This window comes from Anabrus simplex, chromosome 5 (genome assembly GCF_040414725.1).
Source record: "Anabrus simplex isolate iqAnaSimp1 chromosome 5, ASM4041472v1, whole genome shotgun sequence".
NCBI classification, from domain to species: Eukaryota; Metazoa; Arthropoda; class Insecta; order Orthoptera; family Tettigoniidae; genus Anabrus; species Anabrus simplex.
The window spans coordinates 400035533-400048514 of NC_090269.1; the positions used below are offsets into that span (position 1 = coordinate 400035533).

Sequence of the window (12982 nt, forward strand, 5' to 3'; positions counted from 1 at the left end):
AATATGATTAATTTAATGTTGTAAATTATCAGATAGATTTTTTTTCCATTGAATGATTATATTATGTGGATATAATTTTTTTGTAGTACGTTCTAGTGTTCGGTTATATTAACGTTGAAGAAATTGGCTTAAATTTGATTTTGTCATTAATTATTTTACTTGCAGCATCTCTCCCGAGCAAAGTCGGCATCTATACCGGGATCCAGGGAGAGACGCCGCAGATGCAACAATTCCTTTGTTCCCTCCTTTCTCCCATTTACTTTCAATTGCCAATATTTTGTTCATCCCTGATCAAATGTACATGTTTTCAAATTATGCTCGATGAATTTGCAACAATTTTTAATGTAAATATACCGAAATATAACAAAAGACATAAAAGTGCGGCAACTCTCCCGGAATTACCCTATAGTCGCCAGAATACTTCTTACCGTATTACACCACATCAGTTCAAATACCAGTGATATAAATATTTTAACTTTTATTATTTACCGTATAGTATAGAGGAAAGCGCCCTTAAATGGGGTGGTTCCTATTATGGTGTACTTAAATATCTCAGACGAGAGGTACTGAAATAGCGTTGAGACTTAACGGAACTCGTTCTGCCAGTACGCTCCCACACTCTCGCGCGAGAGACCGTTATACTGAATTGAAGAATAAAATTCGCTCTTCGAAATAATTTGTTAATACTGACGCCTTTGCCTGCATACATAGGAAGGTAATTTTTGTTCGCAACAAACTTCTTTTTGAGTGACAGTAAGAACATGAAGGCATCAGTTACTCTAGATATTGGCCGAACTGCAATTTTACTTTAGCTGAAAGCTTGTGTAATCCAACAAGGCAAGTTCCCTATTACGGGGTACTGTGGAGGTCCTATTATGGGGTAACCCATATTAGGAAACTCATGTTGTTTCTTTTGGTATGAATGTTATTAGAATGATTTCCGTTTATTCATTGTGCAAAATAACTACTTACATAATAATAATAATAATAATAATAATAATAATAATAATAATAATAATAATAATAATATATAATCATAACTGAAACATTGAGGAAAAACAATTCAAGAAGATGGTTTGGAAAAATCCGCTTTAGAAGAAAGGATACATAAGATGGAAGGAGCATACGGTATAACTACGAATACCTACAAAACAAAGTGTGTTTCTAATAACCTCAAAATACACCTCTACAACACAGTAATCAAACCGGAATGCCTATACGCTAGTGAATGTATAGTTCTTAATTACAAGCTGAATGAATTAGAAAGACTGGAAAGAAAAATTATACGGAAAATACTCGGTCCACTAAGAACTACAGAACTCTGGAAATCAAGAAGTAATGATGAAATACACCGGAACATAGGAAACATGACATACAATGCGTAAGAGGCGACGGATACTTTTGGACATTTATACAGAATGGATGATAACAGGTTAATCAAACAGATCTTCAAATATCTTTGGAACAAGAAGTCAGCAACAACAAGGATGCATGAAGTCAAGAAAGATTTGGAAAGAAACAGCACAAAGGAAGAAGAAGCAACAGAGAAAGAGGAAGAGAGAGAGAGACAGAGAGATTTTTAGAAAGAAAGTGTTAAAAATGGAAGGATTCTAAGGTCGTGAGGGAAAGAAAACAGGCTCAAAATGGTCCGTGGAGAGGAAAGGGTGGCAGAGTGATCAGATGAAGGAGTATTGGAAGTGGAAGGTGGAACAACAAAGGATGAAGCATATAAATTGTCTCGTGATTCCTAGAAGACCCTAAATAATAATAATAATAATAATAATAATAATAATAATAATAATAATAATAATAATAATATTTATTTATATTTAAATACCAACCATGAACGAGCAGCCGAGCACATTGGGAGTCACAAGTTCGTCCAGAGCTGAAAAATCCTGCAATATTAAAAGTTCACCCAACAAAGATCAGTTCTTGCTGCAGAAATCAAACAATGCCACTGTTGCCTCAAATAAAAGAGTGAGTCGGGAAACAAAAACGAGGATTACGAAGATGCGGAGTGATTGTGCAGGCCTTTTCTCGGACGACCTACAGGAAGAAACCTGGAAATGGTGTAGATAATGTCTGAAGTGGGCACTCACTGCTTGTGCAAGTGATACTTCGGCCAGATTCTTCTGCGAAATGTGTGCGGAAAAAGAAAACGTAGACAAAAGAAACTCAGAATTCTCAAGCAATAAGAGTAAGCGACTGGAACCTTGTCGGGTTTTAAACCCAGAACAGTGAGTCTGTTCACCCATCCATCCTGTGGAAGTAATGCAATATTATTTGTAATTGCCTGTAGTTGTAATTATTTATATGTAATTATGTAATTATTTATACATTTACCGTAGAAATTCAGTCCCATATTAGGAACCTCGACCACCCCATATTAATCATCACCGCATATTAGGAATCTGATTTCAATAATTTAAAAAAAGATTTATAATTAGAAATGTGAATTACACTCTCGAATGTAGGAGAACCAATTTATACTATTCTTAGACACGAATCTATAATAATCTTGAAAGTACTCAATAAACAAAAAGGGTAACGCATATTAGGCTACTTTCCTCTATAACATCGACAGATTATACCGAGAATAGAAAGAAAGAAAAAAAAACAAGTTTTAGCAAGTAATTGCATCCTCCAACTCACGAACGCTTCAAGCCGCTCTTCCAACAAAACAATCTGACAAATCCACACCATGGGAGTTCCCGTCCAAGTCACGACAGGGCAACGGTGGCACGATAGGAAAAATGAAAGCGGGGAGGCTGACACAAGTTAGTGAAATAAATGCCAAACTAAGTTAAGAGGCCACATGGCCCGCCTTTCCAAGTTGAAGACATCTGTCGTAAAGTTGTTTCTTTTTTCTGCTATTTGCTTTACGTCGCACCGACACAAATAGGTCTCTTGGCGACGATGAGACAGGAAAGGCCTAGGAGTGGGAAGGAAGCGGCCGTGGCCTTAATTAAGGTACAGCCCCAGGTATTACCTGGTGTGAAAATGGGAAACCACGGAAAACTATCTTCAGGGCTGCCGACAGTGGGATTCGAACCCACTATCTCCCGGTAGTTTCGTTTTAGTCAACCCTTAAGTTAGGTATGGATACAGTTCGGCAAGCGAGACATGACCCTATTATGTGCTGGGGGGTCTTCCCCACCACCGCATAACTCCATGCTCTGACCGTCATGTACAGGGCAGTGAGGACACACTAAAGAAGAAAAGAGTTCTTCAAAGTGGACGGACGTGACTGTCAGTCACCCTATCCTCACTCCCCACTGCCTCTTCCGATAGTGGCGATGCGCGTCGCTTAAATTACATCATGTTCTGCCTGCTGTCCTCTACTATGGATGAACTCTACCTTGACCACCCACAGTGGTAAATGTGAGTGAAACATGTATGTGGCTTTAGTGGCAATCAATCAATCAATCAATCAATCAATCAATCAATCAATCAATCAATCAATCAATCAATCAATCAATCAATCAATCAATCAATCAATCAATCAATCAATCAATCAATCAATCAATACTGATCTGCATTTAGGGCAGTCACCCAGGTGGAAGATTCCCTATCTGTTGTTTTCCTAGCCTTTTCTTAAATGATTTCAATGACATTGGAAATTTATTGAACGTCTCCCTTGGTAAGTTCTTCCAACCCCTAAGTCCCCTTCTTATAAATGAATATTTGCCCCAGTTTGTCCTCTTAAATTCCAACATTACCTTCATATTGTGATCTTTCCTACTTGTAAAGACGCCACTCAAACTTATTCTTCTACTAATGTCATTCTAGGCCATTTCTCCGCTGACAGCTCCGAACATACCACTTAGTCGAGCAGCTCGTCTTCTTCCTCCCAGTTCTTCCCAGCCCAAACTCCGTAAAATTTTTGTAACGCTACTCTTTCGTCGGAAATCACCCAGAACAAATCGATCTGATTTTCTTTATATTTTTTCCGGTTCTTGAATCAAGTAATCCTGGAACCATACTCTGGTTGGATTCTTACCAGAGACTTATATGTCCTCTCCTCTACATCCTTACTACAACCCCTAAACACCCTCACAACCATGTGCACAGATCTGTATCCTTTATTTACAATCCCATTTATATGATTATCCCAATGAAGATCTTTCCTTAAATTAACACCCAGATCCCCAAAATGAACTTTCACCCCATCAACGCAATAATTAAAAAGAGAGGACTTTTCCACGTTAGGTTTTAGAGGTGCACTCTATTAGTAGTAGGTCTGCTGAACCCTGGATGGTGGGTTGGATTCTGACTGAGGTCACTGGCATGTCAAAGCGTTGGAATGCGACAATTCTGAGTCGTTGGCTTCTGAACATTAAGATAAATTCTGTACAAGAATATCTAACGCTCCAAAGTCCATTAAGAATTTTGAAGGGAAAATGTCAAACAATACAAAAGATGGGGAAGACTCTACCGGGACATAGCAGCAAATTCTTTCTAATGCGAATATTCCACGTGAATTGGAGAGAGTTATGATAAAGACTATAGTTTCAATCAATTGCACAATATCACTTTCGTTCTAGTTTTGTTACATATTTACCGGAATGAAAATGAAATGAAATTGCGTATGGCTCTGAGTGCCGGGAGTGTCCGAGGACAAGTTTGGCTCGCCAGATGTAGGTCTTTCGATCTGAAGCCCGTAGGCGATGTGCGCATCGTGATAAGGATCAAATGATGATGAAGATGACACATACACCCAGTCCTCGTGCCAGCGAAATTAACCAATGATGGTTAAAATTCCCGACCATGCCGGGAATCGAACCCGGGACCATTGTGACCAAAGGCCAGCACGCTAACCCTTTAGCTTTGGAGCCGGACATTTGAAATAAGCGAAAGAAATACGATACGCTATTCCGGAAAGAAAATCACTGAATGAATTAGCCGGCCCCATGGTCCAGGAATTGCATGCCTGCCGCTCACCAGTAGGCGGTTCAATTCCCTGGCAAGTAGGTATTTTCACCTGGATCTGAGGGTCGGTTCGAAGTCTACTCAGCCTACTTAATTACGATTGAGGAGCTATCTGTCGGTGCGATGGTAAACCCGGTCTAGAAACTGAAGAGGTTTCGTCGCACTGACCATGCATCGTATCATAATCTGCAGGCTGAACAGCGGTCACTTCGTGGGCCATGGCCCATGAGAGCTGTAGTACCACGGGATTTTCTTGTATAAAATTCACGGGTACACTTGAACAGTTACCTCTGTGTTTTCCGAAACATGTTTTGACGTGAGAACGTCTTTCTTTTCGGTCCGGCGCAGGGTGTGTGCGAACGCTGAAACGCCCATCAAAAACCCGCTATTTCGGAACGCCGGTATCTCCGGATCTATTAACTATATCGCAATTACAATTCTATAGTTGCAAACGTTTTTTGACCAATATTCACCGCCATCTCGATCCTCTTATACTGCCTGCTCTATGCCATTAGAACAACACAGGAAGGCGCGAATACCAACATTTCTTCAAGTTGCCGTGAGAGTGCAATCACAGAACGACAATCTCCGCATTCAGTGAGGGTGTTGCATTGTGTTATTGACGCATGCATTTGTACGGAAAGCTGATTTATTTCGTACAATGAGTAAACGTGTCTCCTCACTCCCGTTTGTACAAGCGATCTTTTGTATACAACTGTGAAATTAATTCAAATTCTTATGCTTACAGATATTTTTATAGTTTTTGTAAAGTTTACTTTCCTCTTTCGTTTGTGCAAGTTTATTTTTTTCTTAGAACTGACGGTGAGACTTATGTTGTTTTCTGAAATATTCCATTGTTGCTTACATGTTTCAAGTCTCGGGAAGGTGGTTCGCCGGCAGAAGAGATATGTTTCCAAAAAATATCGTCTAAAAAGGAAATAAGAGAAAAGTGGATGTCGGCTACATTTAGGAAAGATCCTAATAAGGAATCTCCCGTCTGTAGCCCTCATTTTCGCAATGTGGACTATAAGGAGAAGATAAAATTAAACATTTTAAAGCCGGGTGTCTTACCAAACATTTTCCCCCAATATCCGAGTTATCTGCAGTTCCCGAAGGTTCAATCTCGTAAGGAACGCGCAACGTCTACAACAGACAGCGATACGGTCGTCCGCGAAGACATGGTAAGCATTTTAGCATTACATTATTTCTTCTTCTTAATCAGGGCTCTCGGACTCAGTGAGGGATCCCACCTCTGCCTCAAGGGCAGTGTCCTGGAGCTTCAGATTCTGGGTCGCGGATACAACTGGAGAGGATGACCAGTACCTCGCCCAGGCGGCCTCACCTGCTATGCTGAACAGGGGCCTTGTGAAGGGATGAGAATATTGGATGGGACGGGCAAGGAAGAGGGAAGGAAGCGGCCGTGGCCTTAAGTTAGGTACCATCCCGGCATTTGCCTGGAGGAGAAGTGGGAAACCATGGAAAACCACCTCCAGGATGGCTGAGGTGGGAATCGAACCCACCTCTACTCAGTTGACCTCCCGAGGCTGAGTGGACCCCGTTCCAGCCCTCGTACCACTTTTCAAATTTCGTGGTAGAGCCGGGAATCGAACCCGGACCTCCTGGGTTGGCAGCTAATCACGCTAACCACTACACCACAGAGGCGGACAGCATTTCATTACTAATAGTTCAAATGTGCACGTGAGTCGACGACTTTTACTTTGCATCAAAGAAGCAATCTCAAATAAGGCTTCTACTTCTTCCCCCTAGGTGGCAGTAATGATTAAGACCAAGCGACTAGTCTGTGGAATGGGACTATGTCAATGAACTTCAATATTGAAGTGGATATCCTTAATGAAATTAGTTCCATTCACCACTGAAGGAAAATTAAACAAGATTCGATATCAAATATTTAGACTTCAATGGAAGATGACAGACAGCTGTTTCCTGGCATTGCTTCCACTTACTTTGTCAGGCTCATCACTTGTATGTATACTATCTGACCTCCCTTGGTCAATACTTGTTCTTTTCCTACCCCGACTGTATTACGTACGGAGACCTAGGAAATCTTTCATTTTCACGTCTTTCTTGGCCCCTGTATTTTTTTGGCCGATATCTTTATTTTACGAAGCGTCGGATCGCTTCCATTTTTTCTCTCTGATTAGCTTTATATAGAGGATGGTTGCTTAGCTGTACTTCCTCTTAAAACTATAATCACCACCACCACCACTAGGAGCTGAGTATTCGGTATTGCTTGACGTAGAGACTAGTGTTTCCTAAAGGATACGAGTCCTTTTGTGCAGCAAGTTAGATACTGTAGGTATATAGGAAATGTGGAATATGATATCAGCACACTCCGTTTAATAAAGACTAGACTTAAAACTGAAGCTGAACATCTACAACCAATGAAGAAGTTTGTCTATGTTGTGCCTAAGAAGTGGCTTTTAGAGAAAGACTAAAATATGACAGTACTAGTGATCAGTTTTATTGAGAGGTCAATGCAGGGGTTGGCGGGGTGGGTATGAGATCAGTGTTTAGGTAAATGCCCCACATTAACCAATAATTTAGGTACTCCCTTTTGTCAGAAACGGTCAGTCAGAAAAGTTTTCTATCGCTGTTGTCTGCTTTCTGGTGAAGAATTTACAAGGATCCGAGATTTACGCCTCATTTTTGAACGTAATTAAAGCCGTGGAGGATAATGGATTCCTTGTGATAAGAATTATGACGGACAGTCACAAAACAAACGTCTTCATTAGACATTAAACATTAAGGACAATCCCACGTATCTAAATGATTTTGTTCCAATCAATCGAGAAACAGAAACTCAAGTCCTAGTTTGCAGGTACTTGGTTCATGTTGTTCAACAGAGGATGGAGTGTGACATTTGCGTCGGCAACATCTCACTGTTTAGATCTTCAACACCACTTATGGAACTGCTTATGCATCAGCCCTGAGACGGAGTTCGATACCCATAACGTTGGTTGTTGTTCTGATTAAGCATCTGCAGGAGTTTGTTGAAGCCGCTGTGCTCTACTGTCTGTAGTCTTCCAAACTTACGAGTATAATACGAGGACGTGCTACTTCATCCCTTTCAGTGTGTGTTCTATTCAGTGTGACGTCAAAAAACATCGTGATATTGCATTGGCAAGGACACAGAAACTTACCCACCCGGTGTATCACTCCAAGCCTTCGTTCAGGAAAATCTTTAAATTGTGAGACGAAGAGGCCAACTACGGCTTCATACAGATGATATTACGCATATATTTAATATTATCGATGTAGATAACAAGCTTCAGAGAATATATACTATACTGCTTTGTGTTTTGTAGGCTGTCGTCATTATAATACATTTAGAAGATTGTGCGTCTATGTCTGCCATCAGCCGGAGAAATTGTGACTTGGCCTATAAGCAAAAAGCCTCGCGTAGAGCAGGCACTATAGGAGGATCGAGATGGCGGTGGTTATATTTAATGCAATGAAATGAAATGAAATGCCGTATGGCTTTTAGTGCCGGGATATCCCAGGACGGGTTCGGCTAGCCAGGTGCAGGTCTTTCTATTTGACGCCTGTAGACGACCTGCGCGTCGTGATGGGGGTGAAATCATGATGAAGACAACACATACACTCAGCCCCCGTGCCATTGGAATTAACCAATTAAGGTTAAAATCCCCGTCCCGGCCGGGAATCGAACCCGGGACCCTCTGAACCGAAGGCCAGTACGCTGACCGTTCAGCCAACGAGTTGGATTTTAAGGCAATGATACTTTCAGATGATAAATTATAAATCGATTGAAAAATGATAACTTAAAAATGTATTATTCTCTCCTGTATGTATTTGTTAGTGCTTGTTACCTCATAAAACGTAACACCGATCTGCGGACAACATTTAACTTCTTTGTCGTTTCCCTCAACACACGTGATGTGTAACGTAGACTTGTATTTTTTTCAGTTATGCAATTGTTGCCTACAGTTCAACAAACAATATTTCATTCCCTCAAAAAAATTAGAAATTCATGGTAGAGTCGTAAATTAAACACAGGTCAACTAATCAGGAAGATGCTCATATGATCCTTCAATTAGAACACCAGATGAATGTACTCTTGACAAACACAATGCTACTATTACTGAAAATTCCTGAAAAAGGAAAATACACCAGACTTGTCTGTACAGAGACGAACACAAGGCGGTTTGAACTAAGTATATTTGGAAATTAATCAACCATACTGGCAAATGATTAATGTTGGTATTCTCCAAACTTATGAGTATAATACGAGGACTTGCAACTTCTTCCCTTTCAGTGTGTGCACTATTCTGTTCAGTGTGACGTCAAAAAACATCGTGATATCCTAACTGATATTGCATTAGCAAGGACACAAACTTAGCAACCGGGTGTATCGCTCCAAGACTTCGTTCAGGGAAAAATTTTTGGAAATTAATCAAATATACTGAAAAATAACTAATCAAAACCCTAAATATTCTATTCTATAAATTACTTATATAATTCTATTACTGGCCAATCCCGGGTTCGATTCCCGTTCCTGGCTGGGTCGGGAATTTTAACCTTCATTAGTTAATTCCATTGGCTCGGAGGCCGGGTGTTTGTGCTGTCCCTAAAATCCCTGCAACTCACATACCACACATAACACTATCCTCCACCACAATAACACGCAGTTATCAGCACATTGTAGATACCGCCCACATCATCGGAGGGTCTGCCTTACAAGGGCTGCACCCTGCTAGAAATAATCACACGAAATTATTAATTATTACACTAACCAATCGGTGATAACATTAAAGATATATTAATTTTCACTGGCCATATATTAACATGAAGTTAATTATATATTCTACTCGTGTTTCAGGATGAAGGAGCGTATCCGTGTAGTTTTCGAAGAAGTGACCTTACAACAAGGTGACCTGAGGTAAGTCTTACTGCCGGTTCCTTAATCACTAATAATAATGTGGAGAATTATTTCAATTGTTTATATTAATAATGCTCGAAGTCAGAAAAGCATCTAGTACCAATCTAATAAAGATCCGTGTTTCAAGTAAAGGATCTTTACTTTTGGATCCTCTATAAAATAGGGTTGTTTTTAATGTTTCATATTTCAAAAAAGTTTACTGCCTGTCTGTGTGCGGAGAAGGGAGTAGACATCTTTTGTGTACAATGTAATTCAGGTGTACCTCAAGGTTCAAATTTAGGACCACTATTGTTTATGTTACTTATAAATGATTTGCCAGATGTTGTTGTAAATTCCAAATGCCTCATGTTTGCTGACGATCTTAAGTTGTTCAAGGAGGTATCACATGTTAGTGACTGCATTTCTCTAAGCAGGGACATTGAGAATATCTACATGTGGAGCGTCAAGAATAAAATCACACTTAATATCAACAAATGCTTCGTGATGATTTATTCTACGGTGAATCATCCTTTTCAGTGTGAATATTTCATGAACGGACAGAATCTAAAATTAGTCGAGTCCTAAAATGACTTAGAAGTTACAATGAGTAGTAACTCATCATTCAGTGCACATCAGTGCAGATCATATTAAAGGTGCCTGAAAGTAAAGAATCCGTCGTATGCCTAATTACAAGCATTTCTGGTGTGAAATTTCGTACTTTTTAATCACTGACAGCTGCTCCGCCTGCAATTAGCTGCAATCAGACCCCCAATCACTTCTAGAATAAGCGAGCGATTCTACTCACCGATGATATAATTTCGCTTTTTTCAAGGCGGCTTGTTACTTGATATGCGCTATAAATTATTCTACCGCGGTCCATAATGTCCCCATTATATTTTAATATATCAGAGCGATACTGTCTCCATTAATGACCATGAATTGCCGTTTGTCTCTCCATTAATTCTTACGGAAAATGTCTCCTGTTCTTTGTAATCATCCAGCGTATCACATTTCATAGTTAGATGCATCAGCGCCGGGTGGTTTACCGCGCCGTATACGCAGCCCATTATCCCGGCCCCCTAGGACAAGACAGTCTATTACGTCGAGTGACAAATGACGGTGCGAGGAGTGAGCCTACAGAGTCTGCCGCCTAGCAGCGCCACTTACACAATATTGAATATGTTTGCGCAGCTCTACGCTGTTACCTGCCTACTGGGAATCCTGTGTCTCTATCTCATCCCACCCGCCTCACAAGAGCGATGGCTATTGTCAATTTTTTACATACGCTTCATTTTTTCTCGTTCTAAATCTGTGTTCAGCGGAAAGGAAGCGCGAACTTGTCACTCAGAAAGAATACTATATTTACAGGAGAATTGAACCATTTATTTCCATTCTAAAAACACACACACAGTAATATACTTGGCAGGTCTAATACTTTAAAGTACAGATCAGAGAAATGAGAGTACTCGAACTAGAAAGTTAACTTACGGCCAGAATGTTCCAGTTGTTGTTGTTGTTGTTGTTGTTGTTGTTGTTGTTCTTGTTGTTGTTTTTGTTGATGTTTGGGTCATCAGTCCATAGACTGGTTTGATGCAGTTCTTCGTGCCACCCTATCCTGTGCTAACCATTTCATTTCTACGTACCTACTAAATCCTACATCCATTCTAATCTGTTTGTCATATTCATACCTTGGTCTACACCTACCGTTCATACCTACATTTCGCACAAAAAGTAACTGAGCAAGTGCTGAGTGTCTTATGATGTGTCCTATCATTCTATCTCTCCTTTTCGTCAAATTTCGCCAAATCGTCCTCCTCCCACCAATTCGATTCAGTCTCTCTTCATTTGTGATTCTGTCTACCCATCTCACCTTCAGCATTCTTCTGTAACACAACATTTCCAAAGCTTCTATTCTCTTTATTTATGAACTAGTTATCGTCCATGTTTCACTTCCATACAAAGCCACGCTCCAGACGAAAGTCTTCAAAAATATCTTCCTAATTCTTATATCAATGTTCGAAGTGAGCAAAATTCATTTCTTAAGAACGGCCTTCCTTGCTTGTGCTAGCCTGCATTTTATGTCCCAAGTAGCAATTTTCATCTACTTCCTTTAAGACCTCATTTCCTAACCTAATATTTCCTGCATCACCTGACTTTATTCGACTGCACTTCATTACTTTTGTTTAGGACTTATTTATATTCATCTTGCACTCCTTCCTCAGGACTGTGTCCACACTAGTGTTGCCAACTCAGCGGATTTTCCGCCAAATCTGGCGGATTTTAAAATGCAACAGCGGATAAATTTTCCATTTAGCGAACAGCGGATTTTTTGACACATTTTCGAACTTCTTTTAGCGATTTTCAACGGTAACAATATCACCTTTCATCACCAGGAGATAAAATAATAACATAGACCTTAGTACGGCATAATAGTCTACTTATTCTTGTTGTATTGAACTCATGCTGCATACTACCACTCGTTTTCTAGACCAGCTCTAGCCTACAGCCTCAGTCAGTATTTGTTACAATCGTTACTGTACCCTTGATGAGCCGGATGTTTGATAACGTGTTTCTTTTGACATCAGGTTCTATTCGGTAAGTTAATACGTCGAAAGAAAAAGTTAAAAAGTAGTCATATATTTCGTAAAGTGTGGTTGAATAATTAAACTTTAAAAGACTGTTTGGTTGAACTTCCCAGTGATCTCAAATACGGACGGTGCGCTATTGGCAGTGCAATATAAATGCGAAAGTGTTTGACATTAATTCATTCCGCACTTATCAAAAACAATGAAAACAGCAATGAAAGTGAAAATAACTTTCGAAATAGATTTGAAAACTTCCGTATGGTCTTTGCTGCTGTGAACTGGGAGCATGTTCTTTGAAAAAGAATAGTACCATGTGGATTCATTTGAAACCACAGGACCTCAACTCAGCACATCTGCTTCAGAGCAATAGTGCATAGAAGAGAATATGATGAACTGCTGTCCTGAACCTGGTGAGTGTTGCCTTAATCTCCTTTATTAAAACAGCTGGAATATGTTATTTTGCTTCAGTTCGAAATTTAGCGGAATTTAGCGGATTTTCAACTAAAATTTAGTGGAGAAAAGATTTATGAGTTGCCAACACTGGTCCTCACAATACAGTAATTTCTCC

At 39.9% G+C, this 12982-nt stretch overlaps 1 protein-coding gene across 1 annotated transcript in view; it reads left to right on the forward strand.

Moving 5' to 3' along the window:
* LOC136875003 (suppressor of lurcher protein 1) overlaps positions 1 to 12982 on the forward strand; it is a 1553195-nt gene that overhangs the window by 1321943 nt on the left and 218270 nt on the right. Inside the window, exon 7 of the mRNA XM_068227855.1 lies at positions 9791 to 9850. Within this exon, the coding sequence (XP_068083956.1) occupies positions 9791 to 9850 (60 nt within the window). The remainder of the gene's footprint in view (positions 1 to 9790; positions 9851 to 12982) is intronic.